General features: G+C 35.9%; 3 protein-coding genes across 3 annotated transcripts; 2 read left to right on the top strand and 1 right to left on the bottom strand.

Moving 5' to 3' along the window:
- The first annotated feature begins 593 nt into the window (after positions 1–593).
- On the top strand, positions 594–6,898 carry LOC137830224 (proteasome subunit alpha type-5-like). Its single transcript, XM_068637417.1, has 9 exons — positions 594–751; positions 863–944; positions 1,057–1,137; positions 1,709–1,822; positions 1,898–1,999; positions 2,315–2,373; positions 5,556–5,658; positions 6,413–6,478; positions 6,576–6,898. Exons 1-9 carry the CDS (start codon positions 738–740, stop codon positions 6,666–6,668), a joined length of 714 nt encoding a protein of 237 aa, XP_068493518.1. The 5' UTR covers positions 594–737; the 3' UTR covers positions 6,669–6,898.
- A 1,240-nt stretch (positions 6,899–8,138) lies between these two features.
- Positions 8,139–10,186, bottom strand: LOC137830225 (uncharacterized). The gene is made up of 3 exons (XM_068637418.1): positions 9,996–10,186; positions 9,581–9,800; positions 8,139–8,565 (listed from the first exon to the last, which is right to left on the bottom strand). Exons 1-3 carry the CDS (start codon positions 10,184–10,186, stop codon positions 8,350–8,352), a joined length of 627 nt encoding a protein of 208 aa, XP_068493519.1. The 3' UTR covers positions 8,139–8,349.
- Positions 10,187–10,333: 147 nt separating this feature from the next.
- LOC137830223 (BRCT domain-containing protein At4g02110) lies at positions 10,334–17,402 on the top strand. Its single transcript, XM_068637416.1, has 10 exons — positions 10,334–10,693; positions 10,800–10,889; positions 10,975–11,079; positions 11,771–11,872; positions 11,969–12,053; positions 12,200–12,269; positions 12,405–12,449; positions 13,112–15,988; positions 16,273–16,489; positions 16,711–17,402. The coding sequence occupies exons 1-10, from the start codon at positions 10,610–10,612 to the stop codon at positions 17,260–17,262; spliced, it is 4,227 nt and encodes a 1,408-aa protein (XP_068493517.1). The 5' UTR covers positions 10,334–10,609; the 3' UTR covers positions 17,263–17,402.
- Positions 17,403–17,963: the final 561 nt, after the last annotated feature.

The raw sequence follows: 17,963 nt of genomic DNA, 5'->3' as shown, positions 1-17,963 counted from the left end.
CCAAAAAAAGCGATTTGTAGAGCTTCTCGAATTCCTTACTCTCAAACTTGCTCATTCTATAATATAATTTTCCTTTCTCTTCGTACAAATGTCATGTACTGAGATTAAACTTTTCTAAAAAAAAAGTTTTTTTTGCTAAAACTGGCTTATACATTCATAACTATATTTATAAAAAAGGGAATCCGTAATATGTTTTTTATTTTCAAAAAACATGATTCCATAATATAGTTTTGGATTCAACGATCCAAAAATTTTCTGTATCGATCCATCCGTACCACTATCATGGATCATGATTTCCAAGAACCTAAAAACTCCATAACCATTCACCTCTTATAAAAAAAACTCTTTCTTAGTTTTAAAAGTCAATCAACACTTCGAAAACGCAACCCACTTCAGTAACGCAACCCACTCCTGCTGAGCGTCTACCAACATCTTAAATGAACGAAAAAAGGAATAGTGACAAAGAAACTCATCCACGGTGCCGTTTTTAAATAGAAGATCAAGACTAGTTTTGGGAATTTAAAAAATTATGGGGGTGTAGGAAGAAAAACGTAGGCTACAGGAAGAAACTCCCAAAAAAAAAAGAATTTTCAAGTCCTCTTGGGAAGCTAACTAGGCTCAGTGAGGAGCGAGTGAGAGAGCAAGCAAATCAAGTGCCCTTTTGGTACCTCGTGACCCAAACAAAAAGCTTCTCATTCTCATCTCTTCTATTTTGCTTCTCCTTCTGAATTCTGAAGATGTTTCTCACAAGGTGAATTCCCCACTTTTGCAGCAAAATTGCATTTCAATTTTGCTTCATTCAATGGAGGAACGGATTAGGTTTTTTCTGTTTGTTTAACTGTTTGTTGCGTGAGTGGCATAGGACTGAGTATGACCGAGGAGTCAACACCTTTTCTCCCGAAGGCCGTTTGTTTCAGGTTGAATATGCAATTGAAGCAATCAAGGTTTGTCGCTTCACCTCCATCTATCTGTTCCTTCATTTTTTATCCATCTGTGACAAAAGTAGAGGTTACAATTGTTCTTATTGTTTGTAAATGGGTTTATATTGGATTGCAGCTTGGATCGACTGCGATTGGGCTGAAGACCAAAGAGGGTGTTGTCCTTGCAGTTGAAAAACGCATCACTTCTCCTCTGCTGGTTCGTTTATTAACATTTTATTTATGTTACTGGCTTTCTATTATCTTACTCTGACATTTCTACACATAAATGATAAACGTGCTATTAATTATTAACTATCATACTCAGTATCGTCGAACTAAGAGACACATAAATGTGCTTCACATAAATTGAATTTTGGGGGTCAAGCTGTTTGCTTTTGGTTGTACTTCCGAATCTTGATTGCTGATGTTAATTTTAGATGCAAAAGGTGTGTTGAGAATATATTCATATATTTTGAAAAATAATGCTGTTTACCGTAATATTGTTTTATCCTTGTAGTCTTAATTTTTGTTTGGGGGTGAAAAGGGATCCTTTTCTTTCGGGGAGGGGGGGTTGATAAAGGCTTAGAAATTATATTATTAGGTTCTGATGGGTTGATAAAGGCTTAGAAAATATATTATTAGGTTCTGATGCACCTTGGGTCTCTACTTATATTGTAGCCACATTTATGGTTTATATGGATCTTATTTGAGATAGAGACACAATTATATTGTAGTGGGCACTTTGCTTTGCACTACCATTGATTAGCTTGCAAGAAATTCCTTTTCAGGAGCCTAGTAGTGTTGAGAAAATTATGGAAATTGATGACCACATTGGTTGTGCTATGAGTGGATTGATTGCGGATGCTCGAACACTCGTTGAGCATGCACGGGTTGAAACTCAGGTATTGTTAACCTTTTTGCATATATTATGTAGTTGATTGGCCAATGATTTATATATTTTGGAATATTGTTCACAGAATCATAGGTTCTCCTATGGTGAACCAATGACCGTTGAGTCCACTACCCAAGCTCTTTGTGATCTAGCCTTGCGTTTTGGTGAAGGTGATGAAGAATCCATGGTAAAGAGCTTCTCAGCTTTGATATTCAAGTCTATTGTTGGCCTTATATATTGCATTTGACAAATCTTGACTGGAGATATAAACAAGTGTTATTTACCTTATAAAAATTTTGGTATGCATAGAATTCCTTGTATGCATCAACTATTTAATGTTCGCCATTTATAAGTAAATGTGCAATTCCGGTGGCAGTTTGGTTTAGTAGCATGTGCCAACAAATATTTTTCTTTTTGTACAAAATACTAAATGGCTATGTTCCTGTTGCAGTGGATCATCATGTATGCATTCTAACATGCCATTTATTTTTTTCTTTGGCAGTCTAGACCATTTGGAGTATCTCTCCTCATTGCTGGACATGACGAGAATGGACCTTGCTTGTGAGTATTTATTTTGCCTATTATGCAATGGAGTTATTCTTTTGGCTCATTTTCTGTGTTTAGTCAGTGATTACATTAAAATTTGTCATTATTCATGTTATTATATTATGCTTTCTTTGGGGATCAGTGGAATTACAAAAGAAGGAATCTTGCACAAAATTTAGTTTCTTAGGAAGGGATTTTCTGCCTAATTCATTCTCATAAAACCAGTTTTGTGAGGTGAGATTTATATCCACTAGTATATTATAATTTGACCGTATATTTAATTGATGTGGGGTCTTTAACACACCTCCTTATGCTGAAGACTGGGCATCTTGAGTATGAGACTAGATATTTGTGGGTGTTTTGATAGTAGCCTAATAGTGGATGACATAAGAGACAAATCCAACAACTTGTTAGGATATACTATCTTAAAAAGTGGATTTATGCCTAACTTAACCTTTAAAACTAACTTGTAAGGTAAGGTTTTTACAAACTTATTAAGGGTGTCCCAAATCAAACCGTTAAAAAAAAAACAAAAATCTGATCCAAATTCGATAAATGAAAAAAATGACAACTTTTTAGATTTTTTTAAAGAACCAAAAGATTCCATTCGGTTTGTGGTTTAGATTTTCAGAACCGGTCCAAACCAAAAAATATACCTATAGTATATTATTATTTTAAGTTATAAATTTCAACCTAAATCTGAGTATAAATACCCAATCTAGGGGTGTTAGCATGTTGGGTAGGGTAGGGATTTGAGCAAACCCATTACCCAACCGTCTAAAAAATATGAGTTGGATTGGGTTGGGTTTCTGCATTTTTTATGTTAAACCCAATTCAACCCAACCCACTCTTATGCAGGTTGGATTGAGTTGAGTTAAATCGATCAAGATTTTGAAAATATTTTTTTTGTTAAAAATTGGAATTTTCAAGTATCAATCTAATTAAAATAAAACACAATCTTTACAAAAATTAATTCAAGGCTTTAAGTAAGCCAATAAGTCAAGTCATGACAAGTTTGTCCAAAATAATTCAAGACATGAAAAGAAAAACATAACACAATTTGTTGATGACACAAGTATAAGAGTGGGTCTTGAATCATCCATACTAAACCCATCACCCAACCCTTATAAGAGTGGGTTAGGTTGGTTTGAGTCGGGTTGGGTTGGGTCAGGTTTGACCCAATCATAAATGAAATCCAACCCAATCTAATTGAATCGGGTTGGGTGGTAATCCGACCCAATGAACACCCCTAACTCAATTTGACAAAGCTTCAAATGAACCAATAAATGTGGAGGAACATGAAGATTTGAATAAATAGGGATGCGTGTTGACAGTGAAGAAAGTAAAAGACAAACTGTGGAAGAACCAACATCTAATAATGATGCTGAAGATTCAGGTAACAAAAAGCATTGTAGGCCTAGATCTTAGTGCTGGGATCATTTTTCAAGAATTGATGGGACCTCTTAGAGCTAAATTTAATTGGTGTAGTAAGGATTATGCTGCAGATTCTCATAAAAATGGTACAAGTAATATTATAAACCATTTATTGCATAAATATTAAAGGTTTCCCAAGGAGAAACTTGATCCTTCTCAACAAACCCTTATTTTTTCAAAAAAATGAAAAAAAGATGGGAAAGGAAATTGTATTGTTCTAACTGGTGTTCATTTTGATGTTGATGCATGTAGGCAAGCTCTTGCCAGGATGATAATTGTGGATAAGTTTCCTTTTAAGTTTGTTGAGGGATAGGGATTCCTTTTTTTTATGAGTATTTTACAATCTAAATTCTCAATTTTGGGAAGGATTTCGATTGTCAGGGATTGTTGCAGTATTTAGCTTAATGAAAACATAAGTTGAAAGATATGTTTAGTCATTCAAATCAAGGTGTAAGTTTCACAAAACTGATTGTTGGACCTCGGAGAAAAATATAAGTTATCTTTGTCTTACGACACATTTCTGCTCATTATATTTTATATATTTTTAGAACTGGGTCCAATCCCACCACTAACTGAACAATTACAAATTGTTCAGTTAGTGGTTTCGAGAACAATTACAAATTTTGCTTATTGACCAAGATCATAGGGGGGTTAGGGAATAGTTACGTATCAAGAATTCCTTTTCTCTCTCTTTTCCCCACTTTAGGAAGGGTCCTCCTCCACTCTTGTCACTTGAAGCCTTTCTTTCTACTTTGAGCCTGTTTGTTTCAGCTTAAAAAGTAATTTAAGATGGTGATAAATGTAAGTTTTTCTAGAGTTTGTTTTAGAAGCTGTTTATAACAGTTTCTCAAAGTAATATAAAACCTGGTCTTTTTCAGATTCTACTTTTTCTGAAAACGCTTATGGTTTACTCAAACATGTTATAACATATTTCAAAAGAGATTTAATTTTTTTTAGAAGGCACTTTATATTTTGCCTTCCTTTGTCAAAGGAAGTAGCAATTGCACTTATTTCATAGTAATGTTGTACTGTCTCGCCTTATCACTCTTTTTATGGTTTAAAGAGAATATTATTTTAGGTTCGACACTGTACAACCTTCTCTTACCATTGATTTGTAGCATAATTTTGTCGTGTTTCAGCCGTCTACCCTGCTAGTTCAACTGTCAATAAGTGTATGTATTGGTATTTTAGCTTTAGTTGATTGCTATGATACACCGATACTTCAATGTGTATCATGTATCCTTGTCTCGTATCCGATGCTCTAGGATACTTAACCAATACTTGTCATTGAAATGTCTAATCTTTAAAGCACTAATATTTTTATGATGATGCTAATTTATAATTTTGTATTTTGGCAATGTTTAATAAATGTGATTTTAATTTGAATTTACAGAATTGCAATTATATATTTATTATATTTTAAGATTTTTTATACATTTTTCAATAGGTATATGTCACTTATCGTATCCGCTTATCTTCAAAATATAAGCGTTTTGCCGTATCGGATACACATCTTATCCATGCATCATAGGTTCATTGTTACAACTTGCTAGTTTTCCTATTGAATAGAGAGGTTCACAGTTCAATTGTAAAGTGTAAACAATTTCATGTTCATGAATACCACCAGAGACACACTAAGGCAGATCATGGTATTCTGTTTTTGTCGTCACCGGCAATATGTACTTTTATATTGCAGCTGGGCTTTTTTTAAGACCTTTTCAATTTGGACTTATGCTACTGAATTGATATGTTCCAATTATCAGATATTACACTGATCCATCTGGCACGTTTTGGCAATGCAATGGAAAAGCTATCGGTTCTGGGTCAGAAGGCGCAGACAGTTCTCTACAAGAGCAATTCAACAAGGTACGAACAATTTAATCTTGATTGTTTCTAACCTTCTTTTTATAACATTAAACTTAAATTCACTAGGGTTGGAAAATGAACAAAGAGTGAAAACAAACAGAAATGAGGAGACCTCATTCTCACCACTCTTGATAGGAGAGGTAGTAGAGTGAAAGCATGCTATACAATAATTACCTTCCATTTTAAATAATGTATCAAAAGAAGTAATATTATTCCAATAATATTTTTCATTTACTGGACTAAAAAAGTTTCAACTTTACCTTCCAAGTTTACCTAATTTTTAATTTACTTACTGAGAGAATAAAACAAACCCAAACCCATATGCAGAAATGTTTTCTATTTAATCCTATTTTTATTCCTCTCTTACCATGTAAATTAAGTATACTTAAGTTAACTAACTATTTAGTTTACATTATTCCTTCTTTTTGTCATTCCTGTTTACATTGCTACGTAGCATAATGGCTTTTGTCTAACTTCCTGTTCACCATCCGTGTATTATCTTGGAAAATGTTAAACTAGCAAATTTTTCTGATAATTTGTTTGTCAAATTAATGCAATGCCGTTATCAAGTTGTTGCTCAATTGTTTTTGTCTATCCACTGCCAATGTTGGTCCGAAAGATTATTTCGCATGCTGGACTCTTGTTTTTAGCCCAGAGTAGTCAAAATAATTTATTATTATTCTAAAATTACGCTGAACATAACATGATGGGTTTAAAACAATACAATTTGGTGTTAATTTATTATTTTGTGCAGGACCTAACCCTTCAAGAAGCCGAGACCATTGCTTTATCCATTTTGAAGCAAGTTATGGAAGAGAAGGTATGTTGTTACCCTGCTACATTTTTATAGGATTGATTGTTACCCTGAATGGGATGGAAAATAAATTATAATCCTTTATTTTGTATTTTCATATCAGGTCACTCCCAACAACGTTGACATTGCCAGGGTGGCTCCAACATATCATCTTTATACCCCCTCTGAGGTGGAAGCTGTGATAAGTCGTCTATGATTTTCTTTCGTGATTTTTCCTAATTTTTAAGTCTTATGCGGGAACTTTTTTTCGTGGATGATGCTACATGTGGTGCTACACTTGTGGCCAAGTTGTACGCTGTACGAGATTATGGTGTCTTATTGAGGACTAGCCAAGGATTACAACTTCCAATGATCCCGGATGGGGGAAACCAAGGAAAAACGAATTACAAAATATGCTATTAAAAAAATTTAAGATTTTTTTTTTCAGCCGTTTTTTAATCCTTGTGGAAGAAAATTGCCTTGATCGAATGTATTATCTTAAATACAGTTTGATGTTAGATAGTTTAAAAAATTATCCTATCGGATTTTATTATAAAAAATTATTTATATTTCAACATACAAGTATATTTTTTTAAAATATAAATCTAATAAAATTTTAGAGACGTTTTTAATTGTTTTTATAAAATAGCTCAAACTAACGGGCCAAGTTAATTTATGGATTAATTTTTAATCTGTGTTTTTCTTTTACATTATTATGCTCTTGACGCGTAAACTCTATTGGTTCTTAATCTATGTTCATTTTCTTTTCCATACCATTTTTTGTTTACTTGATCATTCTCACGGATTAACCATGTTCCTAAATGCTATGAATTATATAGTCTAGTTAAGGTATAGTGTAATTAATTTTAAGTGATTTGTGTAATTTGTTTGATAATGTTTGGTCCAACGTCTTTCCTGAAGATACAGTTGTAGTATCTAATGTTTTTGGTGGACGTGGTTTAACACGTTTGAAATGTGTCTAATGACATTGTGAAAAGGAGATACGGGTATGCAAAGGGAAGATGTTGCTGTGGCCTCGTTTGTTACACATACATGAAATCATATCATGCGTGTAAGAAGCTATACATGGCTACATTATGAATAAGGAAAATAAATTGATTGTAAGCGTTCTCCCTCACTTGAGCATGTTTCAAAACTGATTAGGGCAGAATATAGAAGCTTAGGAATTATATCCTCCAGAAATAGATGTCCACCTTTAATGGATATGTCTTTAATCCACTAGCCGTCTACTTTTGGACACTCTTTGTTTTTGAAACAGCAATGTTTAGTCTAAAAGCTTAGAAGTTCGTGTACAATATTGAAGGTGGCTCAGAAACATGGATCTAAAATGCATCACAACGAAGCTCCGCAGGCCATTAAACAATAGTCATCAAAGAGGCTATAGCTTATTAAGGATTACTTTTTGTTGCTTGGTCAATGGTGGACAACCTAGCATAACTTATTGTTTGCAGAAACATGTGCAACACGCACAACACCTTCCACATAATGAAAAAGATACCGAATCGATCCTTTTCTTTCGGGGAAAGTACGTTTTAACATGTATAAATGGATTAGTTGTTTTATTTTAAATCTATAAATTGAAATTCAAAATTTATCCAATCCATCCATTCCACACCCCTGTTCAGTATAGCAAAATGTAAACCCTCTCAAGTAGCCAAAAAACAAGTGAACAAGGAGCAGATACTATTATTTTATTCATGTGAGGAGGGATCATGTTTCCATGGCAACCCATAAATTACAGACATTCTAGACTTATTTTACTTGGCAATAAAACAAGCGAGTGGAAGATAATGGAAACACCAGGATCCTCACTTATATTACTCTTCACAAGGAGTTCATTTGTCTTTAATAGAATAGGATTGGAGGCAGAAACTGAATCAAAGATCAATTTTACCGGCCAAGTACCAAGAGTGTATTGCTAGACTCCCAAAGGACATTATATTGGCAAGGGACGATAATCCATGAATCATACCAAATTTCTTATTCATGGCTTTAAGTTTTGGGTTTGACTTAGCAACTTCCACATTTTTTGACCACCCAACTTCCTCCCCTATATTGCTTTCTCTCTCCACTTTATGCCTTTGCTTCATCATCTGCATCAGAAAAATGTAATGGTCTGATTCATAAACTATCAAATAGTATAGTAACTAGTATTAAAAAAATAGTATAATCAATGTTGGCAGCTTAACAGCATAAAATGTTGACATGACTCAGATAGTAGTTTAAGATACTGCCATAAAAATGTGACAGGTGAAAAAGAAGAAAGGTAAAAGGAAAACCTAGGAGGAAAAGTGGAAAATAACAGTAAATGTGCGAGCAGTAGAAGAAATACGAGATTAGAAACCTCTACAAATCATGAAATTTACTGATGATTAAATAAAAAATGTGATTTTAATAATGGAACAATACTCAATAAATGAAAGCAATATTAAAGCAAAAGCATGAAGGTCCAAAATCCTTGAGTTCTCATTCAACAATAGTGGAAAGACCGAAAAAATGGTTATCAGAGAGCACTGATAAAGATGATGATAATAATAGTAATAATAATAATAGAAGTCAGAATCAACATAATGACAATAAATTGGGCTCAGTTATAGATCTTCCCTTTTAGATAAAAATGGGAATGGCAAGAAATCAGCAGCCAACTTATCAAATTTAAGATGAACATAAGTCCTCACTCTAGTTCATTTATAGACGCATCAAACTAGACAAGATCTTAAAATGGAATGAAGCTTCTTTAACCGTTGACACTCAAGGTTTTACATATTTGCAGGTGCATGAAATTTTGAGACACAACTTGACTTTGGCAAACTAATTTTGCTAAGCATGCATATAGAAAAAAAAAACACATATACCAACACTTCGGTCTTTACTACAAATACATAGCCCAAGTGATACTTTATACCAATCAATCTGCCATTTTAACTTTCCACGTTCCAACACAAAGTAAAACAGTTAACATTCCAACTCCTCAGAAAATTCATTTCCACCCCTCCACTTCCAATCAAATGACTCTAGTCACTGTAACTAATAGGGAGCAACATTTAAAGACCTTGTTTGTTTTACTTGTGACAACGATGAATCCATGCTAATAAAATTTTTCTTTACCTCGATGGTCATAGGTGTGAAGACAAACAAGTTGGTAAGATTGAACGCAAAGGAAGAGAGCAAAAACCCAAGCTGGTATCTCTCAGTAGTGGATGAAGTTTTCCACGGGTGAAGGTACCCAAAGGAAGCCACCGATATGGCGCAACACGCACCCACCATCGAGAAATACGCCGGAAACATCTTGCTTTGCAGGTTCCCAAACTGATGCCGCGGCAGATTTCTGAAATATAAAATTCAACAAAATCATAACCCGATTCTCACAGCCACAACAAAGCATTCAATAATTGCCAGAGATCCCACGCCATCTATAAAGTATATAAAAAAGCCCCAAGCCTCCTAAGGTGAAATTAGACCCAAACTGAGATTCTTAAGAACGATTGAGAAAAAGAAAATAGGGGTGATAAAAAATGCGTACTTAAACATGATGATGCCGCCGATGAAGGTGACCCATAGAGCGGCGCCGAATGCGGTGGAGAAGCTGAGGAGGTGAGCGAGTTTGAGGTAGGTGGAAAGAGTGGTTGATTTTGAAGTCAGAGTCTCCGGTGAGAATATGACTCCGATGGCTAAGAAAGCCACGGCGGCGATGAAGCGACTAAGCCAACCCATGCAGAAGAAGATGAGAGTGATTGAATGAGAGAGTGAACAGTTAGTGTTGCTCTGCTTCTACCAAGGGACTACACTGAAGAAGTTGTTTATAAGTTGAAGAAAACTAGATGCTATTAATTTTTTCTACCTACCAAACCGAACCCAACCTACCGGCTCTCGTTGAAAATAAAACCCGGTTTAGTTAACTTCCTTTCGTTCTGGAACATTCGGCCCGGCCCAACTCTCTATGGACCAAATGAGCCCATGTTGGGATTTCACGATTTCATCATCCCGCCTCCAAAATCAAAACGACGAGACAAATAAAAATTCCCTCGCTTTTATTTATTTTTTCAAATAAATAATAAATAACTAGTTTCCATATCAAGTCTTCCTCAACAAGTTTGTTTATCATTCTGCCGCTTCTTTCTTCTGTTTCGGCTTCACATGATGGAAACCAGTTACGCATCGCGAGTGTTTCGCGGTGTTCGGTTCGTTCTCCGTGGCTTCAATCCCGCCGCCGAAAGCCAGGTTTCTCTTTATCCTTCTCTCTTCTGTTTCCTGACAGGGTTTCTCTTCTGCCGTACAAGTTTTTTTTTTTTATTTATCCCTTGAATTGCTGCTTGTGATTTTGTAGATCCGGCTTAAGCTTGAGGATGGCGGTGGAATTGACGCCGAGCAGTACGGTGGGAGTTGCACGCATGTCATTGTCGATAAGATTGCTTATGTGAGTTCAGTACGATTCGCTTTTCTTTAACCCTATCATTGGCCTTCATTTCTAAGAGAGGGAGAATCGTGTGTTGATTGTGTAGGACGATCCTCTGTGTGTTACTGTTAGAAATGATCGGAAGACGCTCGTCACTGCACTGTGGGTTGATCACAGTGCTGATATTGGAATGCCCGTTGATGCTTCTTCGGTTAGTTTCTTCTTCCATTCCCTTAATTGAAGTGCCTTTCTTTATCATGAAATGTTGAGTTGAGTCCGCTTGGAGCAACTTTTTGGACTTTTCTTATGAAACTACCTAATGCTATCTGCATAAGGTGTCCCCTAGGTAGTATAAGATAATAACTTACAGTTTGTATGAAAATAATTCAGTGAATTCTTTTTTTAAGTTTTGAAACAACTTATGTATTAATCCTTATACTATAAACATTTATTTAGTAAGTACTTGATTCAGCTGTTTACTTTCTCTTCGTGCTGTAGCTCAACCCGGGGGAAAGACTTGGTTAGTTCACATTATAAAAAAATAAAAAAAGATTAGAAATTCTGACCAATTAGTTAATTGGTTTTGTTTACACTGTGTCCAGAAATCTTTTAACTTCCAAGTCACTTTGAAAGCCACTATGTGGTTGTTAGGAATACAAGTGTGAGTTTTAGTTCCATATTGAGTAGAAATAAGAAAGTTGAGCACCATATAAAAAAGAAAACTCATTGTTTTAAGATTTTTGGGTTGGAGGGTGATGTGAATCACTTATGTGGATTTGACTTAGGTTTCATTATTGTTGAATCTATTCAGTGAATTCCCCCAACAGTTTGTTCTCCTTTGTAGGATAAATTTGTTGTAGTTTTCCCCTTCAACTGAACAAATTGAGTTTTCCATTTGGCAGGTTATGTATAGACCTCCTAAAGACTTAGATGGAATACCAGGTGCAAAAGGTTTGATAATGTGCTTGACTGGTTATCTGCGCCAGGATCGGGATGACATTATGGTGGGTATCTGTTATACTTCATCGTGTGATTTGTTCCAGGAGTTTGTGCGCTTTGTTTTGTGAATTTACTTGAATTCTCCTTATTTTCCCTTTTAGACAATGGTTGGCCTGATGGGTGCACATTTTTCCAAACCATTGGTGGCGAACAAGGTTACTCATCTCATATGCTATAAATTTGAAGGTTTGTGTTGTTTTCTTAAATCCTGGCATTTAACTCCGCGTGTATGCTATTTTTGTTCTGCTAATTGCTTTATGTTACATTATTCATGCTTATGATTATTCCGTTTTGTTGGTTAATTCCGTTTTAAAATCCGACTTTCAATATAGGAGAGAAGTATGTGCTTGCAAAGAGATTGGGCACAATAAAGCTAGTTAATCATCGTTGGTTGGAAGATTGGTATGTATGTATATTCTGCTAACTTTACATGGATGTGAATGAATCTCATCTATTTGATCCTTTTCTTTTGACTTGTTGGTATTATATAATAAATTTTAAGTTTTCTTCAAATAAAGTTCTGTTCATTTTTTTCAGCTTGAAGGAATGGGTGCTTCTTCCTGAAGACAAATATAACAAGAGGTTAGCCGTTGTATCACTTACGAGTGCAAATATAATTTAGAACAAATTTTTATCCACATCCTAGCATGCAAGTGTAACATTTCACATATTATGTTCATGGAGGCTGAATGGGTACAGAATTCTTCTTTCTATGCTTGCATATTTATCACACTGTTCTATATTTGGAGATTGTCTACATACACTTTGTTTCGTGTTATTTCTTGACCTTGATAATGATTGCGGAAAATAATCTCATTGCTCAAGAAAAAGATAGCTTAACTGTACGTGGGTAGAATATAAGATGCCATTTGCTTTACTCAACATCTTAATGCCAATAAGAATAATGCACCATGTGCTCATTAGTTCTCGCACTCTTTGGCATTTCTAGATGATTTATGATGTACACTCGTGCACTTGCCATGTTCAAATAGTGTCACGTAATAGGGGGGGATTTATATAATTGCACTTTAAACTAACTGTCATCGAGTCATGTGGTTGAATTACTGAAATAGTCATACAATATAAAAATTGAGAACGCAGCTTACTGTAAGAGGCATTTCAGCTTATCGTTGAAGATTTGTGATTAAATAACTTTTTCTTCCTAACATGATTTTATTTTCCCTAATCTTTTAAAAGATCTTGTCTTCTCAACTAATTACTGAAGCTTTGTTCCTTATCAATAGTGGTTTTGAACTAGAGACGATGGAGGAAGAGGCTAAGGATTCTGAAGAAGAGGGTGAAGATTCTAAGCTGGGAAAATCAGGGGGGAGAAATATAAAACAAAGCCCCGTTAATTCGAAATTTGACCAAGCTGCAACTCATGGATTGTTGAAATCAGTAATAGAGGCATCGAACAACTTACCAGATTCTACTGGTCCACGGGTTTTGCCAAATGTAAAAAATGGTGAAGACTCTTTAACCATTCCAGGAAAGAAGAGAAAATCTGATCGAGACTTTAGCTTTCAGAATGTTGATGATTCAAAGATAAGCTATCAGACTCCTGATATTTCTAGATTACCTGACAAATATAGAAAGACGACTGAGTCTAAGAATGCTGATTTTCCAAAGGCACTTGGGTGCCAGGGCCCTGGAAATATGGCAAATACAAAATCATCTGGTCAGCAGTCCGGTCTGCATGATAACACTATGGAGTCTGAGAAGTTGATAAGTAACTTGACATCAACTTCTGCAAGTGCAGCTGGAGTTGCACATTCAAATGAAAAGCTTAGAACTACTAGTTATTCTAAGAAGAACCAAAGGGATTTTTCTGTCCCAAGGATCTTAGATGGAAGCTCAGGCAGAGAAGGAAACAAATGTGAAAACAGTAAGGTTCACGAGGCAATTGAGTTTATCAAATCTACCAGTGTTGAAATTTCTGGGAGAGAAAATGATTTTACTAAAGAGGAGGAACCAATTAGTTTATTGCCTCAAAAGAGGATAAATGAAACTTCTTTTACGAAATTAAAATCAAGAAAGGTGTCTTCTGATGCAAAAATCTCCATCCAATCAGCAAATGGTAAATCTCAAGGATTAAAAGGGACATCTCTGGTTGATGAGCCACCCAAAGCTGATGACTATTGTTCTAAAGGCAAAGATGGTATGAATAACTCAAACACTTGCTTAGTTTCAAAACCTGCTGGTTCTAACTACAACTCACTAGCATTTGATGAGCGTTTCTCAAGAAATGCAAGCCCAGAATCTGCTCAGTGTGATAGTGTCTATCAGAATAGTCCACAAACAGCTGTTCATAGCTTAAGTGAGTCTAAAACTAATGGCAAGCCTGGAGTCACAAGTTCTGCAATGCGTCAAGTTGGTGGTAATGAAGCAGGGCAACATTTCAGTAAAAGTATTGATTGTTCATCAATGGGAAATAAAAACTCAAATAATGTGAAATCCGCTGGTTGTACTAACTTGGATTTAAGCAATGAAGAATGTAATAAACAGGTTAGAAAATCACCCAGAAAGAAGTCAGTTGCCAAGAGAATTTCGGGTTCTAAACCTATAGTAGGTGCCACTGCTAGACATAAAAGATCACTTTCCCTGAATAAAACTATCCTGCAAAGTGAAGGTGTAACTTTATCCAGCGGAAGCAAAGAGATATGTGATGCGAAGATGCATAAGGGATGTCCCCAAAGCAGGGATATTAACAATACGATGGAGCAAGAAGCAGTTAGTAAAAATACAGACTATGCTTCTGACAGAGCTGAGTTCTTGACGGATGAAACCGAGGCTCCAGATGATAAATGTGAATTTGAATTTGGAATGGCCCTAAATGAAGAATTGGTTCATCCTTCGGAAAAGCCAAATAGAGCTACAGAAGAGAAGTCAGAAGCAATTTGCCCTGCAACAAAATGTGAAGAGGCAAAGAAAGGCACAAATAAAACAGAAATTCAGAAAACGTCTTCATTGGTAGTAAAGAATCAAGCAAAAAAACGTGCTGCTGGCAAAGCGAATGCCACAGTTAGTAAATACGCAGACGATGCTGGTGGCAGAACTGAAGCTTTGGATGATGAAACCGAAGCTCCAGATGACAAACTTGAAAATGAGTTAGGAATGGCACCTGAAGTAGAATTGGTTCATCCTTCGGAAAAGCCAAATAGAGCTACAGAAGAGAAGTCAGAAGCAATTTGCCCTGCAACAAAATGTGAAGAGGCAAAGAAAGGCACAAATAAAACAGAAATTCAGAAAACGTCTTCATTGGTAGTAAAGAATCAAGCAAAAAAACGTGCTGCTGGCAAAGCCAATGCCACAGTTAGTAAATACGCAGACGATGCTGGTGGCAGAACTGAAGCTTTGGATGATGAAACCGAAGCTCCAGATGACAAACTTGAAAATGAGTTAGGAATGGCACCTGAAGTAGAATTGGTTCATCCTTCAGAAAAACCAGATACATCAACAGAAGAGAAGCCAGAAGCAATTTGCCCCGTGCCAAAATGTGAAGAGGTAATGCCTCCTAAAAGAGTCACAAATAAAACTGAAAAACAGAAATCTTCACTGGTAGTAAAGCACCAAGCAAGGAAACGTCCTGTTGGTAAAGCCAAGGCCACAGTTTCCAAGGATTTATCGAAATCAAAAGTTGCAGTATCTAGGGAGAAGGTTCCTAATGAAACGGGGCATGAGGCAGAGATAGAAACCACAGAAGAAATGCCCTTTCCTGCTGATAGACGTGACAACTCAGCCCTAGCAAGAAATAAGTCAGAGAATTTAGCTGAAGAAGAGAAGGAGAATAGACCAATTGATGGAGTGCAGAATCCTGTAAAGGGCAGAAGCGATGACAATCCAAATTATAAATCTAATGTAAGGCCAAGAAAGATGAAGTCTACTAAAGTGGGGCTCAATCCATCTATTTCAGAATCTAACACGAGAGTTAAAACTGAAGCGGCATGTTTTATATTAAGCGGGCACCGCCTACAGAGAAAAGATTTTCAGCAAGTAATCAAGCGCTTAAAAGGAAGGGTTTGCCGGGATTCTCACCAGTGGTCATATCAGGCAACACACTTCATAGCTCCAGACCCCATACGCAGAACTGAGAAATTTTTTGCTGCGACTGCATCAGGAAGGTAAGGAATGTCTGACAAACTACAATAAAATTCGTATAGAATGCCCCTTTTACACGGTGGTTTCAAACCAAAGCAAGTGGCATGGAAATTTTTTGTTGTAGTAGCTTCCCTTGTAGGATAGATTTTAGAATGGAGGTGTTACTATTGAATCTCCTCTTAGAATCATTGAAAAATAAGCATCACTAACGTCTTTAACTTTCCTTTCGTATTCTCAGTATAACAATGTAGTTTGGCTTTCTTTGATTATGTGTATAAATAAATATTCAATCTTTGGTGGAATGCAGGTGGATTCTGAAAACTGATTACTTAAGTGCCAGTAGCCAGGAAGGAAAATTCTTGGCGGAGGAGCCTTATGAGTGGCACAAAAGTGGTCTCAGTGAGGATGGCGCAATCAATATGGAGGCTCCAAGAAAGTGGAGGCTAGTTAAAGAAAAAACAGGTCATGGCGCCTTCTATGGAATGCGTATTGTTGTATACGGCGATTGCATTGCTCCGCCTTTGGTATGTTTTGTTTTGATTTTTGTTCGTTTTATGCTCTTTTACTACTTGCCAATGCTACCCTTGTTTTCATCTGAATTGGAATAGACTTTAGGGATGGTCTCTGTTCTGATGCAGATTTGTATAGTCATTAATGAAAATATAAATGAGTCTCCAACCATTTCTTTCAACTGCGTTTTATTGAGGTTGACTTATATCTCTGGTCTAACACAATTGTTTTATAGGATACTCTGAAACGTGTCATCAAAGCTGGCGATGGAACAATCTTAGCTACTTGTCCTCCTTATACACGCTTCCTTGGTACCGAAATCGACTATGCTGTAGTTAGCCCTGGCATGCCACGTGTTGATATGTGGGTCCAAGAGTTCTTAAAACATGAGATACCTTGTGTTGTAGCGGACTATTTGGTTGAGTATGTTTGCAAGCCCGGGTTCTCCCTGGAGAAGCATGTATTATATGGCACTCATGCTTGGGCAGAGAGAGCGTTTGATAGACATAACAGCAGGGCAGAAGAGATTGTTGCTCCTGAGGATTCCACTGATGATGATGATGATGATGTAACTTGCCAAGTGTGTGGATCCCGCGACAGAGGAGATGTAATGCTGATTTGTGGTGATGAAAGTGGTTCTGTTGGGTGTGGAGAGGGTACTCACATCGATTGCTGCGATCCTCCCCTAACAGATGTACCTGAGTACGATTGGTTTTGTTCAAAATGCAGTACCACCCCAAACTCCTCAAACAATCCCACTAAAAGGAAAAAGAGTGTTTTATCATAATCTAGTCTTTAGTTCTCATCTACACAATAAGAATGGTAATGTATAATCCTTTGTAATTAACAAAATTAAAGCTTATTTCAAACTCCTTTCAGTAAGACTATTTATTAACTCTGGGTTGAATGGCAAGAGGTTTCTAACCACTCAAAGTGTTATGTCCGTTTTTTTAATTAATTTTTGGCTATTACGAAACATTATTATGCATAGCTTGTATATGTAAAAAAGTAACTTTTCTTTCAAAGTAATTTTTTAAGTAAATTGTTAAAATAATAAATGTTGAATTTAAATATTTTAATTTATTTTTAGTATAACATAACTTTGTTAAAAGTTACACAAACTTTTACATATAATTATTATAAAACTTAAGCGTATGATAAGTCTACTATGCCATAAATAGTCGTAGTCATTGATTGTATTGATAAACATTAAAAAGTGGCTGCTTCTTCCTGCACCTCCAATATTTCTTTAGACACCTCCATACTAAATACGAATTTACTGTTATGCTCTTCAATAAATAATTTAGAAAATAAAACCTTAAACATTTGGTTTTTACGCTTTACGCTCTCTTTCTCTGTGCTCTTCTCTCACCCTGTGGCACCTTCACGGTCTCCTATTTCGGTGTACCTCTAAGACTGATTCCCTTCATTTCGGCACACCTCCAAGGTTATTTGTGGTGATTCTTCATAGTTTTGGAAATTTTTTTG

Source organism: Phaseolus vulgaris, chromosome 7, assembly GCF_000499845.2.
Source record: "Phaseolus vulgaris cultivar G19833 chromosome 7, P. vulgaris v2.0, whole genome shotgun sequence".
NCBI classification, from domain to species: Eukaryota; Viridiplantae; Streptophyta; class Magnoliopsida; order Fabales; family Fabaceae; genus Phaseolus; species Phaseolus vulgaris.
The sequence above is the reverse complement of the archived record's forward strand: the minus strand, read 5'-3'. Positions and strand labels throughout refer to the sequence as shown.